Here is a 27,634-nt window from a genome sequence, read left to right as displayed (position 1 = left end):
ATTTTCGACCATCCGTTTACATCTATGGTTAGTGTAACCCAGACTTTCCTCTCCCGAGCGAATACAATGAACCCAAGCTGACCTGTTGTGACTTCTCTACAGTCTTGACTGCAGCAGAGAAGCATCCTTCATGAATGTGCCTGACTTGTGATATTGTAGCTAAACTAGAGTGGTGATCTATGCAGACTCAAATCCACTAATTGCAAAACTTTCTATGGGTCATTGATAACCCTTTTGATTCGGACCATTCAACATATGAGTCAGAAAGGTGGAGGATGTTGACAGTGGATTTAATCATAGGCAAAAAGGTTTTATGGACTTACCTTAATCATATGTTTCTTAAACCCACAACTCAATAAATGTACCTTATTAATCAACTCTGTATACAATACGGGAGAAAGAACCCCATGTGGTTGCGCCAGACATGCCACCCCTGAGCTCCAATACAGGCGTGCAAAATAACCACCGCATTTCTGATCATTTCCAGGGTTTCAGGGGGTGTAACGGTCATTTCACGTGTTCTTGTGTCAGATTTCAGGGATGGCGTATGCTGCACGACCGGTTGGCGTTCTCTTTCCCATATAATATTTTCCTTCCCCTCAAGAACATGACAATGAGATTCTCCCTTGCAAATAAAATCAAAATCTAAGACATAAAAATTCTTACTAGTCGGTAAACATAGATCAAATCCACATCTAATCACATCAAGTCAACCATTGAGATAGATTAAGATAAGATACCTATATATTCAATTATCTGATTTTTTTTCTCCCCCACTCCCCTCTTTACCCTTAATGTGAGTAGTCATCAATGTAGCTATTAGACAATGATCTCAAGATAGAGGGGATCTGCTCAGAATCGTCTCTAATCTACATATTAATCCTAGACATGGCCGGTGGGCATAGAAAAATGGGAATACACATTTAAACGCTACTACCATACTATCAAGAGAATTAACTGCCAAAAATTATCAAGAGAATTAACTGCCAAAAGTTTCTATACAGTAGTAAACGATTATGACCTCCCCCTCTATGCCCTGCAGTAATGATTCCTCTAGCATTACGACCTTACCACACAAATCGCGTTAACTATACAAATCTTTTAGCGTAGAAAAACAATTGTCATCATCGGATAAAGCATTCATGTCTTAGTCTCAAGAATTAGTGAATAAACGATAACACACTTGAGAATTTGACTCCCAAAGTACAACCAAAAGTAATGCATTTTAAGATGTTAGTATCTTATTAGGGAAGTAGATAATTGTTCCACATAATAATTATTATGGCTTTACCAAACCATGGATGGTACATCTCAAGTGCAACCAAATTAAAGTGGATATGCTCTAAAACATAACATCTTAACCCAAAACTTAAGCTCAGATGTTTGACTTTGTGAATATCCTTGGTCAAAAAGTTTTTGACTAAAACTAAATGGATTAATAATGGGATCAAAGACCAAATCTTACATTAGATTGTGGAGTTGGAACTCAACAATTTCAACAAAGCATAGCCTGTTAAGAGTGGCAATAATCCAAAAGCCTTGAGATTACTTCCATTGCTAAAATGAATAATGAAGGTCGAAGGGGGGGAACCTGGTGGATTCATCGAATAAGAGGTGCTACCTGATCTTTGATCAGTTTTTCATTCCAGTCAGCAAGTCCCTTCACAATCTACAGGACTTTCTCCACCAAGCTTGATAATAGAGACCTTTGTTATTCAATAGTTTGGTTCAATACTGGTCACTGTTTTGTATAGTCAGGTAATGTTCTCCCAAAAAGACACAAAAACAAAGAGTTGTTGAATTTTACGTTATTCTTAGCCTCTCAAATTCGGAGCGACGGACAATTTCACAGTCCACAAATCACCTGGTCCAGCAGTCCTTTGAAACATTGGTTCCAAGCATGCTGCACCTTAAGCAGCATTTCATGTCATTATATGGACTTTTTGTAAAAGAAACCAGGGCCCTCCCACAAGACAATTTCAGCTTCAAAAGAATAGGTACCCAATTCCAACTGTCTTGGAACAAAGTTGGAACTTATAACCCCCACTCACAATTGGGATCAGCGGGCATGTGCTCACATGTCCACATGCCTCTTGCATCAGCTTTCTCCAAACTTCTAGCTATCAAAACATGATCAACCCCTCTAGAAAATACCGACATTAATCCCCAGAAGCAAAGGCAGAGAGATGGCACAATAGCTAAAGGTTGCAGGAACTTCACTATGCATCTTATTTTTATTGCAGTCTTTATAACAGGATTAAAATTCCACCTGTCCTGCTTATTATATGTGACAAATACAGGTCAAGAGTGACATGGAGTCATTGTTTGTGACAACTACAGATCAAGAGTGACATGGAGTCATTGTTTACCCTTGGATGGAGCAGTTTCAAGGATTTGAGTCCGAAGAGAGACTCTCTTACAGGCGGCTTCGTCGAGTCGATGCAGTTGGTTTGAAGCTTGCAATTCCAGTGATTTCTCTCCCTGTCACCAGGCTGTTAATATCATAGGTTCCTTCATAGGTATAAATGGGCTCCAAATCACAAAAAGCCTGAGAAAGAAAACAAACAAAAAGAGTTAGAAGTCAAGAATCATTTAGTGGCCTGTCAATTGCAAGGTATGGATTAGCAATGTCTGAAAGAAATTTAGGATGTCACGGGATAGTATTATCACACCATTCACCCATTGAACTTTAGCAAAACAAGGTGGAAGATTGATTTTGACCTAACAAAGCAAAGTTAATTCCTTCTTCTAAATGTTTAACATTAAATTGCACCAGTTATTAACTTGAAAGCGATAAAAACCACACATCCAAAAAAAAAAAATGGAGAAAAGGTGACAAAAAGAACCACGAAAAAGGCCTGGGTTTTAAAATAAAAAAATATATATGGAAGAGGATCTTTTAATGTAGGACAGGATTGAAGGCTCAACCAGTCCCAAACAGGATCGGAAATCAGGGAAAAATTGGTTCAGTTCGATGGGCCAAGGATGGGATGGTTTAATAGGGTATGGTTTAGTTCAAGGGTAAGGGCAATGTGGAGGGATAGGCCTGGAACAGTAGGAAAGACGAGGGGTTAAGCAAACAAATTTGCAGAAGAGGTTTCTTCTCCGCCGATTTGAATAGCAGGCTCAGAAAATAGGGATTTAAGGGGTTTTGGGGAGATTTCTTATGGAGCCAATCAACAGGTCAGAAAGGGCTGAAAGGGGGATCGAGTGAAACTCTAGGATGGGAGAAAAGTTACTCAAAAGATGGGAGGGAGGTGATGGTTGGATTGAGTAGGGGAAGGGTGTAATGGAATTAGAAGGTTAGGCAGAAATCAGAAAGTAACCTGAGAATGAAAATCTGGGCAGCAGCAATGGAACTCGGTTGAAGGGGAGAGATTTCTGAAGGCTTGAAGACTTGCAGAGAATGAAAATCAGAAACAAGAAAGAACCTCCTGGGCTTCCCACCGCAAGGAGTCAGCAGGATCCAACACCAGCTCCTCTCTCCAAGGATCAAACACCAAGGAACAGCTTCATGGAAGCAAAACTTGAATAACAACAGAGAGATTTTTTTAGAATCAAAATCGTGGGTTTCTTGCCCTCCTGGATTGCTTTTATTAACTGAGGAAAAGAGAGAAAGGATTCAAAATTAAAAAGTCTCAAAATTAGAAACTTCCAATTTTGGACCTTACTTGAGATACAAGGCACAGTCGGCCCAAATAAATCATGGCTGATGTGAGACTGACTATTCTAATAACAACTTAAGTAAAAGACTCAACTAACTATGGGACCGCCACTTAAATTAGACCAGCTGAACCAACCGGTTCACTAGTTTATTACAGGACTCAAAAATTAAAACATAAAACAACCCAGTGAAATCCAGCAGTAGCCTACACAAAATCGTGGCTGACTGCCAAGGTAGGCAGCAGCTTTCTTCTTCTTCTTCTTCCTTGAATACATCCTTGGTTCTGTATCAACTCTCCCCGGCTTGAAAACATTCGTCTCCGACGAATGGGTGAAGGCCATATAACGTTCATACAAGTCCGGATCAAGCTTCTTGAAGTCATCAGCATGCATCCAAGTGCTATCGTGTCGTGGGCGACCCTTCCATTTGACGAGAAATGCATGGTAACCGGTGCCACGACAAGTGGTTTTGTACATGTCATCCAAAACCACTTCAATGATGTCTTCCGTAAGTGGCTTAAGTTGGGGCAGGCGTAGCAATTGTTCAATGTCACCATCATCAATGTGGTGCCCCACATAAAGGTGTAAATCAGCCACGTTGAAGACATTGCTTATACTCATATCATCAGGCAGCTCCAGCTCGAGTACATAAGCATTTGGGCCGACATGCTTCAACACCCTGTATGGACCCATCTTCCTTGGGTGGAGTTTAGTGGTGACTCCTGGCTGGAACCTCTCCGGATTAACACGGACCATCACCATGTCTCTTGCCTGAAATTCCATGTAGCGGCAATGACGATCAATTGTAGCCTTGTAGACATCGTTGCTGAGAGCTATTTGTCGCCGAACATCAGCATGCACCTCTGTGATATGGCGCAGAAACTCATCAGCTTCAATGCTGATGCGTGCTTGTGGGGGCAGTGGCACAAGATCTATAGGCCATCGGGGTTGTGCTCCAAGGAGTATTTCAAAAGGAGTGCGACCGGTAGTCCGATTCACGGAGCTGTTAAAAGCAAACTCAACAATATCAAGTATGGACGGCCATGTCTTCTCATAATCACGAACCAAGCACCTCAATAAGTTACCCAAACTCCGATTAACCACTTCAGTTTGTGGATGAAAAGATGTGGAAAATTAGAGCTTTGTGTTTGTTCTCAGCTACAAAGTTTTCCAGAAGTAACTCATAAATTTAACATCACGGTCAGACACAATGCTGCTAGGCAGGCCATGAATTCGCACCACTGCCTTGAAAAACAGCTTGGCATTTTGATAGGCATCAAAGGTCTTGCGGCATGGGAAAAAGTGAGCCATTTTAGAGAAATGATCAACAACAACCATAATGGAATCATATCGTTCTCTAGTAGGTGGCAGTCCAAGGACAAAGTCAATGCTAATATCAACCCATGGTGCATGAGGGACTGGTAAAGGAGAGTATAAACCTGTATTTTGCTTCCCTCTTGCAAGTTGACATACCCGGCACCATTTGATCACATGATCAACATCTTTTGCTATGTGTGGCCAATAATAACGGTCCGTCACCTGAATAATGGTCTTATCCTTCCTAAAGTGTCCTACCAAACCTCCTCCATGTAGTTCCCTTATGATGTGATGTTGTAGGGAAGAGTTTGGAATGTATAGGCACGTCCCCAAGAACAAGTAACCATCATGGAAAGAATATTTAGGATGTTGTCCACCCTACTGCAACTCATCATGGATCACACTAAAATCTGTATCGGCAGCATACTCTCCTCATATTTGTTCAATACTAACTGCATGGGCAGAAAAGGTATTGAGGGTGAGAACCTTGCGGCTCAATGCATCAGCCACAGTGTTTTCTTTACCAGCCTTGTATTTCAGCCCAAACACAAACTTCTGTAGATAGACTACCCACTTGGCATGCCTGTTACTAATCGACTTTTGAGAGTGAAGATGTTTGAGCGCTTCATGGTCAGCGTAAAGAATAAATTCTTTACCAATAAGATAGTGATGCCAATGATGTAACACTTGAACAACTACACACAGCTCCAAATCATAAGTCGAGTAGCGCTTCTTGGCATCATTTAATTTTTCGCAATAAAGCGATTAGGTGTCCTTGCCGACATGTGAGGGGCATCTGTAGCAACCTCAAATACTCGGTCAAAATCTGGTAAACGTAAGACTGGTGCTTCAGTCATCTTCTTCTTGATAAGGTGAGGCCTTTGTTGCCGCTGCTGTCTATTCAAATTTTCCCTTACTAGACTTCATACATTCAGTAATAGGGGCCATAATAGCACTAAAATTTCGAATAAATCTCCTGTAGAATGAAGCCAAACCATGGAAACTGTGAACTTCAGTGAGTGTCTTAGGTACCGGCCAATCTTTGATGATTTTAACCTTCTCCGGATCAGCTTGCACCCCTTTGGCTGAGATAATAAAACCAAGAAATACAACCTTGGGCAGCATGAAAGAACACTGCTTGAGGTTCAAGTACAGCTTCTCTAGACGAAGAACTCTCAAGACTTGTTTCAGATGGTCAATATGGTCATTTTGGTCCATGTTGTACACCAAAATATCGTCAAAATAAACAACCAAAAATCGTCCAATAAAAGGACAAAGTACCTGAGTCATAACTCGCATAAAAGTGCTAGGTGCATTTGTCAAACCAAAGGGCATGACTCTCCACTCATATAGCTCGTCGTTGGTTTTGAAGGCGGTCTTCCATTTGTCGCCCGGGCGAACACGAATCTGATGGTAACCGCTCCTAAGGTCCAATTTAGAGAAGACCTTCGCTCCAGATAGCATGTCCAACATGTCGTCAAGCCGTGGAATGGTGAACCGGTACTTGACAGTGATTTTATTTATCGCCCTGCTGTCCACACACATCCACCCCGATCCATCTTTCTTGGGGGTAAGCAAAGCTGGTACAGCCCATGGGCTTAAACTCTCCATAATAAAATCCTTTTGAAGCAGCTCATTAACCTGTTGTTTGAGCTTATTATGCTCCGTAGGACTGAGGCGATAAGCTGGTAAATTTGGTAGCACCGAACCGGGTACCAAATCAATGGCATGTTTGATATCCCTCATTGGCGATAGCTCATCTGGCAGCTCATCAGGACCCGAATCAGAGAAATCAGACAATAAGGGGAAAGTGTTAACTCAGACTATGGAGTAACTGCCTTGGTAACCAGAGCTAATACCAATCCCATATCATGGTTGGTGTGTAAAAATTCCTTGTGAGGAACAGCCAGCACCTTCTTCTCATCACCGGTGCTTTTTTGATTGGTACTCAAAGCTCTCCATTGGCACAGCTCAATGGGTACATTGATTGGATGGAAGACGGTGTGAGCTCCCTTGAACTGGAATACACACTGATTTTTCCTCCCACCAACCATGACATCATTGTCATACATCCATGGTCTACCAAACAAAACATCAGTGAGGTGCATAGGGATCACATCGCACCATATCTCTTCCTCATACCTATGAAGTTTCAGCGGTACAGAACAGCGCTGATTTACTTCCAAGGTGTTACCGTTTAGCAAGGATACTTTATATGGTTGAGGATGCTTCTCCATCTTCGAGTTTGCCCTCTTCACAAAGGCGTCCGAAGTGACATTGACGCAGCTGCCACTATCAACTATCACCAATACATTTTTTTCACCTGACTTCATGCAGCTGTAAATGATACAAGTGCACCGCCAATCTTCTCCTTTAGTTTCAGCTACTAATATACAACTGACTACATGAACGCCATACGTACCTTCAGCAGTAGTGTCATCCTCATCAAATTCAGCTCCACCATAATCAGCATTCATTGAATGGGTATGGGAGTAGATCAGAATCTTCCTCCTCTGGTGCATTGTCAACTTCAGCAACAGCATTTACTTTTTGACGGAGTGGACAATATTTAGCATAATGTCCAGTTTCTTGACAATGGAAACATTGTGCCTTGTTGCCACTAGTCATAGGAGCCTTTACCTTTATCTTGTCGGGTAAAGGTTGTGGGTCAATTAGGGGCTGTTGTAGCAGGTTTATGTGCTGAAAAAATTTTCTTATTCTCCCCAGTCTGATAACCAAACCTCTTGTTATTGGAAGCCAATAACTCTTCAGCACGTAGGGCCTTCTCAAAGCAGTCTCTAACATTCACCACATCAACAACACCAATGGCCCTATTAATTTCAGGCTTGAGACCCAATCTGAATAGTGACAAGACTTGAATATCTCTCTCCCTAATCCCTGTACGAGAAGATAGAGAAACGAACTGCTCCATATACTCCGCAACAGTTAAATTCCCTTGATGAAGAGAACTTAATTTGCCTTGTAGTTGTGCTCTAAAAGTAGGTGGCAAATGCTTGTCCCACAACTCTTCTTTCATCTCCTCCCATGTGACAGGTGCTCTTCCATGATCTTCTAACTCATACTCATGAATTCTCCACCACTCACATGCAGCTCCAACTAGCTTTGTACGTGCTAGCTTCATCTTTCGCGCTTCCGACATTTCGTACCAATCAAAGTAGTCATCTAATGCTGCCAACCAGTCATAGAACACTTGGGGATCATGTTTTCCCGAGTAGTCCTTTACTTTAAGCTTAACCTTTTGAGAATCACCAGTGTGCCTATGAAGTGTGGGCTGCTCACCAGTAAAATAACTCCATAGATGCTCTTCAAAGGTCGGCTGTAATGTTGGAACCCCTTGTGGGCCTCTTCCTACACCCCTCCGGTTAGGAAAATTGGCTGCAGAGTGAGCCGGCTGGACTTCTTCATCAGGTGGAAGGTGTGTGGCATGATTAGGGGCAGCAACTCTAGCCTCCATTGTTGAGCGTCTCTCATCCATGAGCTTCTGGCTCTCAGTGATCTGGTTACACAGTTTGGTAAACATCTCCAGCTTAGCTGCCATGGGATCAGGAGCAGAAGGTCCAGAATTATTGTTCCCTAACATGGGCTCTGATACCACTTAATGTAGGACAGGACAAGGCTCAACCAGTCCCAAACAGGATCTGAAATCAGGGAACAATTGGTTCAGTTCGATGGGCTAAGGATGGGATGGTTTAATAGGGTATGGTTTAGTTCAAGGGTAAGGGCAATATGGAGGGATAGGCCTGGAACAGTAGGAAAGACAAGGGGTTAAGCAAACAAATCTGCAGAAAGGGTTTCTTCTCTGCCAATTTGAATAGCAGGCTCAGAAAATAGGGATTTAAGGGGTTTTGGGGAGCTTTCTTATAGAGGCCAATCAACAGGTCAAAAAGGGCTGAAAGGGGGATCAAGTGAAACCATAGGATGGGAGAAAAGATGCTCAAAAGATGGGAGGGAGGTGATGGTTGGATTGAGCAGGGGAAGGGTGTAATGGAATTAGAAGGTTAGGCAGAAATTAGAAAGTAACCTGAGAATGAAAATCTGGGCAGCAGCAATGGAACTCGGTTGAAAGGGAGAGATTTCTGAAGGCTTGAAGACTTGCAGGGAATGAAAATCAGCAACAAGAAAGAACCTCCTGGGCTTCCCACCGCAAGGAGTCAACAGGATCCAACACCAGCTCCTCTCTCCAAGGATCGAACACCAAGGAACAGCTTCATGGAAGCAAAACTTAAATAACAACAAAGATATTTTTCTAGAATCAAAATCGTGGGCTTCTTGCCCTCGTGGATTGCTTTTATTAACTGTGGAAAAGAGGGAAAGGGTTTAAAATTGGAAAGTCTCAAAATTAGAAACTTTCAATTTTGGACCTTACTTGAGATACAAGGCACTATCAGCCCAAATAAATCATGGCTGATGTGAGACTGACTATTCTAATAGCAACTAAAATAAAAGACTCAACTAACTATAGGACCACCACTTAAATTAGACCAGCTGAACCAACCGGTTCACTGGTTTATTAAAGGACTCAAAAATTAAAACATAAAACAACCCAGTGAAATAGTGGGCTACTACTGGAGTAGCCTACTCAAAATCGTGGCTGGCTGCCAAGATAGGCAGCAGCCTTCTTCTTCTTCTTCCTTGAATACACCCTGGGTTCTACATCATCTTCTCAGAAGAGTTATTTGACCATCCAAGTTAGAATATCTAGGAGGTTAGATAATAGTTGGACAGCAAGGGTTTACAGCAGAACAAGAACACGAAAGGAAGAAGAGAAGAGAAGAGGAGAAGAAGAAGGAGATGAGACAATCGTGAGTTAGGGAGAGAAGTCTTCTAACTCCTATTTACTTCACTAACAATTCTTAGGAATTACATAGGACTCTCTAAGGAGGTAAAAGATAAGAAAGAGATTAAAAGAGAGAATAAAAGTGTAAAATTACAACTCCATGACTTAAAATAGAAACAGAGACAATTATACCCTTAACACATAAAATCTAACACTCCTCCTCAAGCTGGTGAATAATGCCATACATTCCCAGCTTGCATAGAAGAGTACTGAACTGGTTAGGGATAAGACCCTTAGTGAAAATGTCTGCCAGTTGATCACCGGTCTACACAAATGGAGTACAAATGCAACCTAAATCCAGCTTCTCTTTGATGAAGTGCCTATCAACTTCAACTTGCTTTGTTCGATCATGTTGAACAGGGATACTTATAGCAGCCTTGTTATCACAGTAGAGCTGCATAGGTCTCTAACAATCAAACCCCAATTCTTGAACCAATCGCCTCAGCCATATAAGTTCACATACCCCATGAGCCATGGCTCTAAATTTAGCCTCTGCACTGGATCTAGCTACAGGCTGGTTGTTTCTTACTCCTCCATGTAACAAGGTTACCACCCACAAGGGTACAGTAACCGGAAGTAGATCGTCTATCAGAAATAGAACCAGCCCAATCTGCATCAGTGTAGCCCTCTATCCTTAAGTGATTGTGTCTAGCATATAGAAGGCCTTTTCCTGGAGACGATTTTAAGTACCTGATAATGCGATAGACAACATCAAGGTGTCCACTTTTGGGAGCATGCATGAACTGACTCACCACTCCAACTGCATAACTGATGTCTGGCCGAGTCAAGGAGAGGTAGACCAATTTCCCAACCAACCTCTGGTATTTCCCTGCATCTATAAGAGGAGAACCACAGTCTTCACTAAGTTTGTGATTTTGATCAATTGGGGAGTTGGCTGGTTTACATCCCAACATTCCTGTCTCTTTCAATAGGTCCAGATCAAACTTCTATTGGCAAATATTGATGCCCTTCCTTGATCTTGATACTTCAATCCCCAAGAAATACTTCAAAAGTCCAAGATCCTTAATTTCAAACTATTCGGCCAGGTAAAATTTTAACCTCTTTATCTCATCTTCGTCATTCCCAGTCACAACAATATCATCAACGTAGACAATAAGAGCAGTGACTGTTCCATTACCTATCCGGATAAACAAGATGTGGTCAGCCTGACTCTAGGAATATCCAGTCCTTAGAATGGCCTGTTGAAACCTCTCAAACCAAGCTTTGGGTGACTGTTTGAGACCATAAAGTGCCTTCTTGAGGAGACACACTTTCCCTTCTACTGAAGGAGACTTGAAACCAGGTGGAGGTTGCATATACACCTCCTCTTCTAGATCACCATGAAGAAAAGCATTCTTTACATCTAACTGATATAATGGCCATTCTTTGTTGGTTGCCACTGATAGAAGGACTCTGATTGAGTTGTGCTTGGCCACAAGAGCAAAAGTCTTTTGGTAATCAATACCATAAACTTGAGTGTACCCTTTGGCTACCAACCGAGCCTTGTATCTGTCCACTGTACCATCTGATCGGTACTTGATTGTCTAGACCCACCTGCATCCAACTAGAACTCTCCCCCTGGGAAGATCAACAAGAGTCCATGTACCATTCTTGTCAAGAGCACTCATTTCCTCAGACATAGCCTTCTTCCATTTTGGGTCAGATATAGCCTCAGTGAGATTCCTGGGAATAGTTGCAGAGGAGAGAGCAATGGTAAAAGCAAGACCTGTGGGGGAGATAGCATCATAGGAAACAAACTGGGCAATAGGATTAGTGCAAGCTCTTTTTCTCTTTCTAGTAGCAATTGGGAGATCTAAATCAGAAGGGATCACCTAACTGAAGAGGATGAAGCTCAGGATCCAGATCCAAAGAGGGCTCTTGGCAGGTCTTCTTTCCTTACTCTTCAAGCATTCACCTTTTTTGTAGTGAATGTGGTAATCCTTCTCATGACCAGAACCACTTGCAACAACAGCCCCTTGATCACAAATATCAACAACAGCCCCTTCTTTAGTTTTACCAATGTCAAATAGAAATGGTGAAGTAAGCAAAGGTGGGAGGAAAGGGAATAAGGGTTATCAACATCCTCTTCATTCCTTCTATTCTCCCCCTGAAGAGGATGCTGATGAGAAGGAGTGAAGAAGGGTATAGACTCAAAGAAAGTGACATCTTTGGAGAGGAAGTGCTTTCGGGAAGCGGGATGATAGCACTTATACCCCTTGGTAGAAGAGGAATAACCAAGGAAGAGGCACTTGAGGGCCTTGGGATCAAGCTTAATCTTAGCCGATTTATTGACATGGACATAGCAGACACACCCAAATACCTTGAGAGCAAGAGGAAAGGCAGATGTCTGAGGAAGCAGAGTTCCCAGAGAGGATTTGGAGCCAGGTAGCAGAGTTGGCATCCGATTGATGAGAAAGGCAGCAACAAGGAGAGCATCAGCCCAAAAAGTCTTGGGAACATGCATGCTAAAAAGAAGACTTCTAGTGACCTCCAACAAATGGCGGTTTTTCCTTTCAGCCACTCCATTCTGTTGAGGTGTATCAACACATGCAATTTGGTGGATAATACCATGATTAATAAAAAACTATTGGAGCCCCCCATACATGTACTCCCCCCCTTTATCGGAGCGGACTATCTAGATGCAAGTACCAAATTTGAGTAAAAATTAACTAATAGAAATTCTTAAAAGCATCAATGCATCATAAGCATCACTCTTTTGTTTCATTAAAAAGGTCCAAGTGGTCCGGGAGTGGTCATCAACAAATGAAACAAAATAACGGTATCCAAACAAAGAGACAGTGGGAGCGGGTCCCCAAACATCAGAATGCACAATATGAAAAGGAACAGTGGATCTATTACTATGAGAGGGATAGAAGTGCGACAGTGTTTAGCAAAAATACATGGATCACACTGAAAAAACATGGGAAGAAGAAAAAGATTTAAACAAGTGAGGCAACTGTTTCCTCATAACAACAAAAGATGGGTGGCCTAAACGTTGATGCCAAAGCATCATAGAATCCACAGTACTCCTATCAATCTGGCCATAAACATAGGACTGAGCAGCAGGCAAAACAGGTAAAACAGATGGCTAGGACTCAGAAGGTAGAGTCCTGTCTCCTCACGTCCACTGCCAATAACTCTCTTCGTCACCAAATCCTAAAAGGCACAATGAGAAGGAAAGAAAGTGACACAACAGTTCAATGACTTCATTAAATGACTGACAAATAACAGGTTAGTGGCAAAATTGGGAACATAAAGTACAGAATCAAGAGAAAGGGAAGAAGTGATTCGAACATTGTCCTTACCAGAGATAGAGGAAAGAGAACCATCGGCAACTCTAACCTTATCTTTACCGGAGCAAATAGAATAAGAATCATAACACTGAGACATACCAGTCATATGATCTGTGGCACCAGAGTCAACGACCCAAGTAGGAGCAGTGGAGAGCGCAGATGTAGAGGCCTGAAAGGCTGAGGCTGAGTCTGACGTTGCCAGAGCAGTAGAAGAATGGCCAAGTTGGGACATCATCCGACGTAATGCTGCAATATCCTCTCTGAAGAGAGAATCAGGATCAATCTGTGGTCCAGGTGACTCAGTATCAGCTGTCACAGAGTCGGCTCTAGCTCCCCCGGTCTTACCACCTCGGGTACCAGATGATCCACCACGCCCACTAGGAGGTTGCCCATGAAGAGCCCAACACCTGTCCTTAGTGTGCCCCAACTTTCCACAATGGTCACATTTAAATCTGTCTCAACCTCTCCCTCTACCTCTCTGGTCGCGGTGGGAACTAGAAACGAGAGCAGATCTCTCCAGTGAGGGTGCAGTGTCCATGGATCCTCTTCTAGTCTCCTCACTCTGCAAGTAGCTACACACTTCATCCAGTGATGGGAGAGGAGACCTCCCTAAGATTTGCAAGCAAAGAGGTTCATATTCTGGGTTAAGACCACCAAGTAGAATAAGGATTCTTTCCTTTTCTTGTTTACTGTAGACCTTGGCCTCATCTTCATAATTGGACAGCTGGAGATTATTGTAGTGATCATATTCCTCCCACAAGCTAATAACCGTATTATAGTAGTTAGATATGCTCTGATCACCTTATTTCATGGGGATGATTTTTTGGAGGATTTGATACACTTTGGCTAAGTCACCAACTCTATCATAAACCCTGGAAACATTGTCCCAAATATCCTTCATAGTTTCCTTGCCCATAAATCTCCTACCTATCTCAGGTTTCATGGAGAATATTAGTCAAGTCATAACAGTGGAGTTCTCAGTCTCACACTTTACATAGTCTGAGGCAATAGGTTCAGGTGCCTTGATGGAGCCAGTAATATATCCCAACTTTCCTCTACTGCGCAAGGACAACTTCACGGAGCGAGACCAATCCAAGTAGTTTGTATTGTCAAGCTTCACAATAGAAAGTTGGGTGTTGAGGTTATCAAGGAAGTTCATGGTGGGGAGAGCACCACTTAGGCTGACACTAGTAGCTCTCAAAGATCCACTAACCACTGAATCAGTCCCAAACATGGTAGACATACTGCCAAAAAACTAGAGGAAACGCAAGATAGAGCCTTGCACAATTAGGGAGACACCTCAACCCAACCACAATAAGAAAAACAGCAAGCAGCAGGTAAACCGAGAGCATACAATTGATGAAAACAGCAAACTAAAGGCTTCCAAAATCCAAACAACAGCAGCACAAATCATCCAAGGCCATAAAACTAAGTAAATCTGCCACTCACAGTAGCTAAGAACCACACAAGATAGCACAGCCTCAACAAAGATCTTCAACAGAAAAAAAGAGGAAAAAAGTACCCTGCTGGCGGTAACAGTGCAGCATCAAAGATGAGAGTAAGGCTCTCAAACCTGCTTCATGTACCAATCGAGACCTTAGGGGCCTTAAAGGGGACCTCTAGGCGATTCAAAATGGCCCAGCCCCAAAGCAAACCAAGCTGCCAATAGGCAGAATCGAAACAGAGAAGGAGAAAGCTGACAGAAATCTGGGCAGCACTCTGGTTCAAGTTTTCAGGCTTCAATCCATCTGGCCAAGCAAGAAGCTCCCTCCATTCATTCAAAATTAGACCATAAAGAACCATCCTTTTGTGAAATGCTTCACATGGTATGGCTCTATGGAACCCTCTACTGTTCTAGGGTTCCAAAGAGGGGTAATGAAGCAAGGAGAGCTAGATCGATTCTCAAACCTGTTCTGATACCAAGTTAGAATATCTAGGAGGTTAGATAATAGTTGGACAGCAAGGGTTTACAGCAGAACAAGAACAAGAAAGGAAGAAGAGAAGAGAAGAGGAGAAGAAGAAGAAGAAGATAGATGAGAGAATCGTGAGTTAGGGAGAGAAGTCTCCTAACTCCTATTTACTTCACTAACAATTCTTAGGAATTACATAGGTGATAGGACTCCTTAAGGAGATAAAAGATAAGAAAGAGAATAAGAACGAGAATAGAAGTGTAAAATTACAACTCTATGACTTAAAATAGAAACAGAGACAATTATACCCTTAACACATAAACTCTTAACACTTTTTAGGTTATATCGACCATTACAAGCAGTAGTAAATCTAACAATCTGAGAGGGCTGCAGTTTTAACAATTGGAAATAATCGATCACATTATAAAGAATATTTGCATCAGGTTGGCAGAAGAGGAGCTGCCATTCCAGTTTGAGTGTCGTATACATAAAATATGCAACAGCAAGTGCACTGACATTTGATGTTCCCACCAAGGAAATTTTCCACATCATGAGAAGATGGTGTATAATCTTTGTCCACCCAACTGAAAAAATTTAACAGCTTTACCATTTTATTCTCTTCCAAGAGAAATTAGGGTACAAAAAAAAATCAAGCATGTTTCTTTGGGATTAGGAGGCAATGCAAGCTAAACCTAGTGACTTGACTGTGAACCTGAAAATCTGAGGTTCTATGGTAATTAATCCCAGGCAATCAAACCAAGCCCACCACAATTCTCGTCTACTTAACCCTCAGCAAGTCAGCAGAGATCAGGATGTTTAAGCCTGATCTTGGGATGGATATCAGAACTATAGCATGAAAGTTTAATGGAGTCAGATGAAAGGTAACAATTGGAGACAACAATATAACAGCATTCAGGGAATATTTGGGGGAGCTTCTCGCATCCACTTTGTGCACAAGAAACTGCTTCCAGAGGCGTTGCATGCTTGGATGGGATTTTGGTACTTCAACTTCTAGGATTCTCAGAATCCAACTTATGGGTTAAAAAAAGCATGCCCAATAAGACATTTTTTTTTGGAATTTTTTGCACCAAAATCTCCAGATGCAAACAAGAGGCAGCATCAATAGCTTCTTCATCTTCTGTCAGTAAAGTTTCCAAACAAAACAATCTTGTGTGTGCCCTTTTTAACCCACATAATCACCGGAATCAGGATTCTAGAATTTAGCATGCGGCAGTTGGAGAAGTTCCTCAAAACATGCACTCAGAGCTCCAACAGTACTGATGCACTTCAATTGCTTAGAATCTTAAGACCTTTATATGTATTAAGGATAAGTTATTCTGTTCAAGACCTCACCCAAGCACCTACCCTTGGTCCGTTTTCAAATTTCCAGAGTCTTAAAATTCCCAAACCACCAAATATCTCCATATCATAAAGGTCAGTCCCAGTTAGCAAGAAAAGGAAGTTAGCTTTGCCGAACTGGAACAGCCCTGTGATTCCTGTGATGACTGAATTTCTGTCAATTAAGAACTCCCTGTCCCAAGTCCTACTATCCTCTCCTGACCCGCATGCGCTGATTTCCCTGCTTAAAAAATGGTTTGCCGAATTGCCCCCTTCTATCTCTGAAGAAACTCAGATGATCAACACCACTGGCCCCATGAATTTTGGATATACTGTCACTGATCCAGATACTACGACTCTAATCCAGGTAAGTACTCCTTCTACTGACTTTTCTGCTTTCCATAATTTTTTCTGTGTTTACTTTATGCACCTTCTTGCTATTGTTTTCTGTTGGTATTCTCTGGACCAAAAGGCTAGGAAACGGTCTTTTATCCCTAGAAGGTGCTTCTTTTCTCTTTTCTGTTCCTTCTGCACTTCGCTTTTTCTTTCTTTTTTGAGCTCTTTGTTATTATCCTCTCGGTTTCTTGCTATGATAATCTTTTCTTGGAATGTCAGGGGTTTAAACAACTCCTTTTCCAAACGTTGCATAACTCATCATGTTAAGAAAATAAAACCCGACTTCATCTTTCTCTGTGAAACAAAATGTTTGGACCATAATAACCTAAAATTCAATTTTCTCAAAAATAACTTTAAAACCCTTTCTTTTTTTAATAGCCAACGTTCTAAAGTATTAAAAGGGGGATATTGGGTTCTTTCTTCACCTGCTATCCAATCTTCTATTCTTTTCTCCTCGTCTTCTATTTTCGCCTTCTCTAGTTCTCTCTGTTCTGGGTACACTTTTTGTATCATCTTCTTATATGCCCCTCCCCAATCTAATATCTGGTCTCAATGTTGGATAGACCTTTGTACTTTCCTCTACAATCACCCTCCCCTTCATCATTATAGGAGATTTTAATGAAATTATATCTCCCTTGGACAAAATTGGAGGTATACCTTACACCCCTCTTCCCTCTTCTTCCAAACTAATTCAACTGATGGAGGATTATTCCCTGGGAAATATAACACCTTTGGGTTCTCGGTTTACTTGGACTAATAAACAGAAACCACCAAAGCTGATTAAAGAATGTCTTGATAGGTGCATGATGTCTATGCCTTGGCTCAATCTTTTTCCCCAACACCTCCTTGTTTAAACTTCCCTCTGTTGGATCCGATCACAACCCCATTTACTTGTCTACCAACCCACCCAAAAAGTCTTACAAAAAACTTTTTCACTACCAGGATGCATGGAGCCACAACCCTGATTTTCTCTCTTTTTGCTCTCTTAAGTGGTCTCTCTTGGATCAAGATAATCTCCAATCAAAACTCCTATCCATGAGCAGACTCTTATCACATTGGAACAAGGAAGTGTTTGGCCGAATTAATAATTTGAAAGATACCAACTTTGAACAATTTGGTTCCATTGAAAATCTTGTGTCTCCTACTTCTGATACACAGGAGGACTTGAACCTTCTTGCTTCTCGAATAAAATGGATCTCGGCAGCAGAAGAAATATTTTGGTTCCAAAAATCTAGACATTCTTTTATTACAGATGGTGATAGAAATACAAGGTTTTATCATTCTGTTACCAAGAACAATATTCGGAAAAGAAGTATTTCTTTTGTTGTGGATGATTTGGGATCTAAAATTGAAGATCCTAGAGGTATTACTCGAGTTTTCTCTGAGCATTTAGGTAAAATTTTCCAAACTTCTAACCCCCTCGATACCTCTTTTGTTGAATGCTTATTCCCTAGCATAATTCAACCCCCTGTTGCAGCTTCTCTAACCACATTACCATCCCTTATCGAAATTAGGAATGCTATCTTTTCCATTGGTGCCTACAAAGCCCCGGGTCCTGATGGTTTTCAAGCATGTTTTTTCCATAAATTCTGGGACTTCTTACAAACGGACATAAACTGCTTTGTTTCCTCTTTCTTTAAAAATAAATTTCTTTCCCCTGGATGCAACCATACCCTCTTTTGTATGATCCCCAAAAAAGATGATGCACAATTTGCCAGTGATTTCAGACCCATTAGTCTCTGCAATGTATCTTATAAGATTATTGCAAAAATAATGGCTAACAAACTTAGACCCCTCCTCTCCTCTTTTATCTCCCCTTTTCAGGCTGCTTTCATCCCTGGGCGGCAAATCCATGATAACATTATTATTGCTCAGGAAATTTTTCACTATCTTAATCACTTGAAAGGAAAAACTGGTTTTGTTGCTATCAAACTTGATATGTCAAAAGCCTATGATAGGGTGGAATGGCAGCTAATTAGGAATCTTTTCCTTTTTCTAGGGTTCTCTGTCCCTCATCAATGTTTTAATATCAACTTCTTCCTTTTCTTTCAAGATTGGGGGAAGCCCCTCTGAGTTTTTGACACCTTCTAGGGGCCTTAGGCAGGGTTGTCCTTTAAGCCCCTACCTTTTCCTCCTCACCATGGAAGTTCTTTCCCGATTACTTGTTGCCTACCGTGATATAAACCTGTTTAAAGGCATTAAAATTGGAAGGTTCACCCCGAAATTTCTCATCTCTTGTTCGCAGACGATACCTTCTTTTTCTGCAAGGGTTCTGAAGAAGATTTCTTAACCATCAAAGCCATTTTAGACCTTTTTGCTGATTTAACTGGCCAAGAAGTAAATTTCCAAAAAAGTGAAGTGTTTTTTAGCAAGAATGTAGAAAATTCTCTGAGGAAAAAACTTTGTGGACTTTTGCATATGAAGGAAATGCCCTCCCATTCCCTTTATTTGGGAACCAGACTCTGTCATTCTAAATCCAAATATAAAGACCTCAGCTTTATTATTGAGAGAGTCCGATACAAACTCTCCAACTGGAAGGCAAACCATTTATCTTATGCTGGAAGGAAGATTTTAATCCAATCTGTCCTTGCTTCCACTCCATCCTATCATATGTCCTGTTTTCTTTTTCCTTTAAAAATTTGCAAGGAGCTGGATTCTATCTATCTTAAGTTTTGGAATAATGACCCTGATAAAGGAAAAAAGTGTCATATGATACGTTGGGATAAATTTGCCAACCTCTAGCTCTTGGAGGACTGGGGCTCAGGAAATCTGACGTCCACAACAAAGCACTAATCCTCAACTTAGGGTGGAGACTATTAACCGAATCCTCATCTATTTGGGCAAGAGTTTTAAGAGGGAAATACTTCCCAAGATGTCCATTTTTCACCCAAAAACGCTTGCAAAGAAAGGATCTTGGACTTGGAATAGTATTGTAAAAACTCTTCCTGATTTAAAACCGATGGTGTTTCGGCAAGTGGGGAATGGTAAGAATACTTCTTGTTGGTATGACCCGTGGATACCATCTGCTTCACGTAGTTCTTTACCCCAAATTATCTCATTTCAGTCAAAATTCTATACTGCTCATGACTTTATGTCTAACACTACATGGAATAGGTTACAATTGCAAAATTGTTTTGACCCTTTGACTGTTTCTGGGATTCTGAAAATAAATATATCCCTCGATGATGATAATTGGAGTTGTACTATTTCAAAGAATGGAAAATTTTCAACCAAGAATGCAGCTTACTGCATGGCCAATAATTCCAGATCTCCTAGACCCTTGCTTTTCCAATGGTGGAAATTTTTTTGGAAACTTAATATTCATCCTCGGTTTAAAATTTTCTTTTGGCGTGTCTTAAATGCAGGACTTCCCACCAGAGACTCTTTTGAAATGGATGGCTGTCGAGCCTTCATGTGTCTTCTGTGGCTCTAAAGATGAATCAATTTGGCATCTTTTCTTATCTTGTGATTGGACTAAGCGTATCTGGGCTTCAGGCCCTCTTGGATTAAGAACCAAGCAATTTTCTGCTCCATCTTTCGACCATCTTTGTGCCTCATTCTTAGGCTTGCATGCATTTGATAAACAAACTTTAATTTGCTTCCTCTCTGTTTTTATTATAACTTGTTATTATATCTGGCATGTAAGAAACAAAGTTATTTTGTGTGCTGCTAGGGCTGACCCTATGGAGGTCATTCATAATGTTTTAAAATGGATTTTGGACTTGAATATTAATCCCCCATCTACAAATCATTATATGGATTCACCACACCACACACACATCCCACTATTTTATTCAATGGTTGCTAACATTGGGATGGAATTGCCTGGTTTACTGGTCACAGGAAGTTATGAACCAGACCATAAAATAGCCAGGTGGACTTTTTACCTTTTGTTAGATAGCCAACATTTCATTACAGATGCAGGTAGCATATCCACTACTGATGCTAGAGAAGCTGAACTTTGTGGGATCGTGCAAGGATGGAGGAAGGCAAAGGAGATCCATATTAAGTTAAAAGAAACTTGGTTTTGCAATAGAACACCTTGTGATTTACTTACCCCAACTAACTCTAATCCAGTTCCATGGAACCTTCTATACCTCTACTGTGAATTAGCGGAAAACTCAGCTAACTTTAGTAGTCTAGCTTTTAAATGGTGTAATATAGACAAAGGAGATCCATATTCAGTTAAAAGAAACTTGGTTTTGCAATAGAACACTTTGTGATTTACTTAACCCAACTAACTCTAATCCAGTTCCATGGAACCTTCTAAACCTCTACTGTGAATTAGCGGAAAACTCTACTAACTTTAGTAGTCTAGCTTTTAAATGGTGTAATATAGACACTCTTCTCAATACTGTGTAATCTTTTCTTTTGTTTTATAATATTTCTCTTTTCAGAAAAAAGAAACGATACGGTATATGTTAGCATATCAACCGATATGGCCTCCATGGCATCGCCATGGCGCCGAAGTGGATGCCATACCACGATATATGGCCATATCGACCAATATTATTGATCAAGTGTAAAAACTTTAATTTTCAATAATAATTATTTTTTTTAACCTTTTAAAAGATGATGCTTTTATCTTAATGTGTATTGGAGGTGTAACTTTACCTGCAATACACAAAAAAAATTTTAAAACAATTGAATAATAATGCCTATACCCTAAATCCCTAATAGAAAATTAGAAATTGAAAAGACTCAAGTCTGAATAGAGAAGGAGAGACCGAGAGAGTCGTTAGAAGGAAGAGACGCTACTTCTTCACCTCTTCGAGCTCCGGCAGTTGTCTCCAGCAGTCCAGCGGCCTCCTTCATCGGCTCTGATAAGTAATTGTTTATTTATTTTTTATTTGGTAGTTCTTTTTCTTCAGTTCTTCTTATTCTTCTCCTCCCAGTCCTCCGGCAAGCAACTCTATCCTAAACTAAAGTTCTTCTTCTTCTTCTCACTCACTAGCGCGTGCACACACGCAGAGAGAGACAGAGCAAGAGAGAGTCGACACTCGACAGAGGGGGTTTTTTCTGGTTTCTCCTTTTATCCATCCCCTGTTCTGCCTCCTCTTTCATTATTCTTCTTCTTTTCTGGTTTCTCCTTTTATCCATCTCCTGTTCTGGTTCACAACAGTTCCCCACGGTTGTGAACTATGCTCGATCATTCCTGCTTAAATCTTAAGCCACATGCACTGGGCGACCTGAACCCCAGAATCTTAAGCTGTAATATCTCTCTTGCTGTGAGTTGGAGCTTTGCAAACAAAGCTGATTTCCTCTCTACCGCCACCTGCAAATCCTGCAATTTCTGGGAATTTTCTTTAAGGTGTTAGTTGTTTGTTCTTTGTAGCAGCTTGCCAGCTTGAGCAATTGAAGATTCTATTTGATATTTTGATTTCAGCACTGCCACTTCCCCTTAAGAGTTAAGACTTGATATATATTTACAGAAACAGAATTGCCACTCTCTTGTTACTGACACATTTAGAGCAATTTTTTTTTGTTTGGTAAAGCAACACCAACAGAAGCAAGCACATATTCAGTTATTCACATCAGCAATTTTTACTTTTTTTGTTAGATGGGCTGTTTATTAGGTTTATTCACTGATTTTTTATGTTATAGGGTATATATTATAGCATACTAAATGACATTAAAAATAGAGAAAATAAACAATAAAACATGGTCAACATGATCGCCATGGCGGGCGACATGTCAATATATCGATTAGACACCCCTCCACCGACTTGGATCGCCGTGACAACGTGACAACTATGGAAATACTACATATGATAACCATCACAAAATCAGCTCCCAGGTAGAAACTGAATTTCCAGAAGACACTTGGTTTCTTGGTGAAAATCGGGGCAGAACAACCTTCCATTTCAAAATTAATGTAGTCCAAAGCATTGAGGCATTTTCTTATGGAAAGATGGTTACTATAACCTGAAAATAATCCAGCCACGATTATGCGAGGTCCAGAGCTCATAGCCATTATGCTGCATTAGATCCAAAGGCACCTTCCTAAAAACCGAAACTTCCTTGTCCCCACCCCATTCCCCCCCCCCCCCCAAAAAAAAAAAAAATCATGACAGTTCCTTCAGGCCAACTGAAGATAAAGAATTAATGAGGAAAGGATGAAGTCTCTGTTTATTAAATGTCTTTCTACTTGCAAGATTTTTCCACGGCCCTCTTAAGGATGTGAGGAGTATTTCTGAGGTTCCCCTGCAGAAAGTGTTGTAATTTGCTTATACTTCTTCATTCCTTCTTCGGTTTACAAAACAACTGCACTGTATCTGGTGTTCTCATTACCCTAGACCTGGGAGTGCCAATGAGATGGCAGACTTAGTTGGAAAGGGAGTTGCACATTGATAGTCCTCTTTATATCATAGATACTTTCCCAAATTTTTAATATTCCTATACTGTTTCAACAAGTCCCTTCTTTCTTAGCGAAAACACCAAAACAGAAATGTATGTGGCATTTCATTTATCTGATGAAAACTGCTTGCTCAATGCAGTGGATTCCTAAGTTGGAGCCATGAGGTTCACAGCAAATAATGCCCTCAAGGAATCATTCAAACAAAGAATCTACTTAAATCAATCACGCGGCAATAGAAAGATGAATGGAAATATTTTATCATAAGAAGCATTAATTGCAAAAATTCAATCAAAGTAAAGGTAAAATGGTAAACAAAGAACTTAAGAAGCAAGTGAAAGTTGTCGAACCTTTGCAACGAGAAAGTCAGACAAGATCCCATTGCCACCAAGCAACTCTCTCCCAAGAGACACGGTTTCCCTTGCCTTCAAGGTAATCCATCCCTAAGAATTTAAGAAACATATGAGTGCCAGACACTACAGTCAGTGATACTGCCAAATGTCTCACCCTAAACTAAGTAACTAACATTCTTACCTTCCCCAAGCTAGCATGACCAGGTGTCATCTTTCCGGACTCATAGAGTTTGCATAAGCGCCAACCAACCAGGAGCATTGCTTGAATATTACCCAACATACGCACAAGTTTCACTTGGTTAAGTTGGAATGCTGCCAATGGAGCTCCAAACTGCTTCCTCTCTTTCAAATACCTAGTTTCAGTCTCTATTAGAAAAGGTCATAGTGAAAATGAAAATGCAGCAAGACAACATGGAAGAATGGGATTAGCATATTTTTAAGTACCTGTGGCACATATCATAGACACCCATTGCAATGCCAATTGGTTGCCAAGCAACCATGACACGAGAAACAGCAAGAACCTGTTATCAATCAATTAAAGAGAAAAAAGTTCACAATCAAAAGTGTGGGGTGCTAAGCCGCTAGGGGGAGTGGAGGAGAAGATAATCAGAAACCCACAAGAAACATAGGTTGGAGACCACACAAGGTAGGCACGAGAACCAGAATCATAAACTTTATGCATTCGCCAAAAAGATGCTTAGTTTTGTTTCTATTATAAAAAATCAGCATACAGAAGTTCAATTTTGGGAAAAAGAATCAGCATGAAACATCTAACCACATAAATTAATGAGGGTTAATCCAGATGCATTTCACTAACCAGATGATGATAAAAAAGCTTTAGTATAAGGGCATACCCAGTGCACGAGGCTCCCGCCACTGCGGGGTCTGGTAAGGTTCCCATAATATACGCAGCCTTACCCCTGCTTTCGCGGAGAGGCTTTTTCCAGACTCGAATCCCTGACCACTTGGTCACAATGGAGCAACCTTACCGTTGCACCAAGGCCCGCCCTCGATATAAAAGCTATCGTATGTTGTAGAAAATTATAAATCAATACTTTAAACTTACAGAAGCAAAGATTTTCTGGCACAGAAAAGAAATAGAAAAAGAATTGAGAATCAATCACCATCTTACCTTGTTTGTATCTTGAAAGGAATTGACACTAGGTAGTTTGTCCTCATCGGGGACAAAGACTTTCTTTAAGACAATATCCCCATTCTGGACAATCCTTAGGCCAATTTTGTTTTCAATTTTGGTAACTGTTAGTCCAGGCACATCCTTTTTAACAATAAATCTGAAACAATCAACAAAAGCAACCAGATCATTAAAGATTTAAGCAGTGAGGAAATCTCAATAAGCCTAAACAGCAGGTCCATGTTGAAAGATTATTAGCAACAATGGGATGGTATATAGTCCGAGTTTAACCTTCATATACCAAAATAATTCTTTTCATAATACCGCTATCAATATTGTGCTATTTCATGGAGTTGGGACTCACTGTATCACACATCAACCAAATCAATGGTCCTAAGAATTACATAGGTTCAGCCATGTGACAGTTAAATGTCACAACTAGAATCTCATGCAGACTTCTAGAATGGCACATCATGGTTCCATACGTAAGCCATGTGACAGCTGGACTGTTCAGTGGTCTACATCAGTCAGACACTAGGATTACCTTGACTCATTTGGAAAGGAACTCACCCATTTATTTGGTTTGTTTTTGTGTTCCGGGCAAAAATAACCAACAAATCGGCAAAAGTACTATTTCCAATCCAGCGCTTTTGGCCATCAAGTAACCAACCTCCTTCCACCTGCTCTCAATGACAGAATGAACAATAAAATCACAATATTGAGAATTTCTCGTATATAGAAGGGTGATTCAAAAAGAGAGGAACATTATCAAAAATAATCTCTAGGATGATCACACTAATTCATCTCAGCCTCAATTGTAAAACAATGAAATAGATTGAGACCTGTGTTGCTGTTGTCGTTAAAGAACTTGCATCACTTCCATTGGCAGGTTCTGTCAAACCCTAAAAGGGGACAGCAGGAATAAACTCATTAAAATGATGCAAGAGTATAAAGAATCTCAAACAAGTTACGTTTTAAACATGTTCTGCTTACCCAGCAAGCTACTGTGCGGAATTGTGCTAAAGAAGGTAAGTATTTCTGCTTTTGTGCCTCTGATCCACAAAGTGCTGTTCTTGACAGTTTAGATCAATCACGCAAAGCCATGTCTTAATTACCACTATTTTAAGTCTTTTGAAAATTTGCTCACAATTAAGCAATTCAGTACACTAGGAGAAACCTTAAGAAGGGGAAGGGGGAAGTTACCAATTGTGAGCATTGCCAAAGAAGAATGCACCAGAATAAAAGTAGAACAGCTTGCATCAACCCTGGCTACCTCTGCTGTAGCAATAGCACTTCCAGTGATAGACAGGCCTGGACACCCATAGCCCTACTTACCAGAAATGATCAGATAAGGTACATAAAAGTTTTCAATCGCAAATGCAAAAAATGAAGCATGACAAAATTGAAGAACCTTAATTGTGCCACCAGAAACACTCAGGGTAGCAAGCTTTGGTATAATATGAAATGGAAACTCCGCCTTCTCCCAGTACTGAAAAACCAAAGGAGGGCAAGTTACATTATGGTACGGATGCTCAAGACAAGATACCAATATTGTAAATAAAATGGCATGAAGGCTCACACTAATTTTACCAAGTACTGGTCACCATAGATCTAACTAATAGCCACATATGGGTTGTAACCAGAGGAAGTCCCACATTTGCAGGGTCACACAAAGGGATGGACTGGACAGTCTGAACTTTCAGCATTTTTCACACAAAGAGGCCACCCTCAGAATCGGACCTGCACCTTCAGGCTGGCAGCCAGGGATTATAACATCGCACCAAGCGATAGCCCCAAACATTAATCTAACACAAATATACCAAATAATGACTCCTAGTAACAACATTGACTAATCGAAAGAGAATTAACAACTAGAACTACTCTAGTAATCAAATGACAGCATTCAATTACAATGTTACCTCTGTCATTATTGGAGCTACTTCTTTTTCCATGACCTCTCTGACTTTTATCCGGAAGGCCTGCTCCTCAGGAGTCAATAAGTCATCAAACTGATAATAGTCTGAAGCTGCATATTTAAAATTGCAAAGATATTAAAAACAAGTGAACTAAAAGCATAATTAAGTCTATGATTTGATGTAGATAAGTATGCTGTGCTACACTACAGCCGCAGGAATAAGAACGGCAGCAAAAAGACAGCAGCCGTATGGGCCTACTGATGGGCCTCACATCCAGCTGGCGGGCTGGATTGATTCAGCAAGCTCAGAGGAGTTTCTTAGTAGTTTTAATTAGTTTATTTCTTTCCTAGTTCAAGTAGGAAAATTATTTGTTAGTTGATTTTTAATTCCACAAGGTTGTAAGTATTCCTACTCATGATAGGAACCTGATTTCCAGTTTTCATGGTTTGAATAGGACTTTGTTTTAGTTCTATATATACAACGTAAGGTTGCTCAGCCAGATATGATTTGATTAATTGAATTTGAGTTGCCATTGGCTTTAAGAAACTGTGTGATACAGGGGGTGAGAAATACGACCTGAGATAGGTCAAGTTTTCTTTCAGTTCTTCCCCTGCTCTATTCTACCGCCAAGTATTGTTTGTGATTGAAGTCGGATTGAGATCTCTAGTTGCTGTTGGTGTTTTGTTATCTGATTTCAAGAGGGTGGGCTATTCTTTCATCATATATTCAATCCCTATCATCAAGTAAGAACAGATCAGAGTTTAATTCCAGATCTAAAGCTCCTGTGCATACCCTATTTTCCAGTTGATTTCAGCATATAGTATTCTGTCAATTAAACCCTAACCTCTGATCTGATTTCTGTATTTCACCCAAACTTTGGGAATCAAAGACCTTCCCTAGACCTAAACTCACCTTGGTTTGGGGGCTGTCTGACTTGTTATTTGTGAGTTACTTAATTATCACCACAAACCTGCAACTTGTGATTCCTGAAAATTTGTTCCTTTAATTAAATCTAATCTAGCCATTAGATTAGGATCAAACTTTGAGGTTTGGTGAGTCCACTGGGAGGGGAGAACTTAATCCAAATTTGTGGGGAATCCATA

The 27,634-nt window shown here is 40.6% G+C and overlaps 1 protein-coding gene across 2 annotated transcripts in view; it reads right to left on the bottom strand.

Moving 5' to 3' along the window:
* Positions 1–2,205: 2,205 nt before the first annotated feature.
* The window catches only part of LOC122671556 (acyl-coenzyme A oxidase 4, peroxisomal), a 39,941-nt gene continuing 14,512 nt past the window's right edge, over positions 2,206–27,634 (bottom strand). Inside the window, exons 3-14 of one of the 2 annotated variants that reach the window (XM_043868845.1) lie at positions 26,535–26,641; positions 26,027–26,104; positions 25,819–25,942; positions 25,609–25,682; positions 25,458–25,517; positions 25,186–25,295; positions 24,616–24,775; positions 23,928–24,004; positions 23,665–23,836; positions 23,481–23,573; positions 2,368–2,548; positions 2,206–2,327 (exon numbers count right to left, since the gene is read on the bottom strand). In XM_043868845.1, coding sequence (XP_043724780.1) covers positions 2,417–2,548; positions 23,481–23,573; positions 23,665–23,836; positions 23,928–24,004; positions 24,616–24,775; positions 25,186–25,295; positions 25,458–25,517; positions 25,609–25,682; positions 25,819–25,942; positions 26,027–26,104; positions 26,535–26,641 — 1,187 coding nt within the window. In that variant the 3' untranslated portion in view covers positions 2,206–2,327; positions 2,368–2,416. The other variant, XM_043868844.1, reaches the window with a different exon arrangement.

The sequence above is a fragment of the Telopea speciosissima genome, chromosome 8 (assembly GCF_018873765.1).
Source record: "Telopea speciosissima isolate NSW1024214 ecotype Mountain lineage chromosome 8, Tspe_v1, whole genome shotgun sequence".
In the NCBI taxonomy this organism is placed as follows: domain Eukaryota; kingdom Viridiplantae; phylum Streptophyta; class Magnoliopsida; order Proteales; family Proteaceae; genus Telopea; species Telopea speciosissima.
Note: the sequence above shows the minus strand (reverse complement) of the source record. Positions and strands in the feature narration are given on the sequence as shown.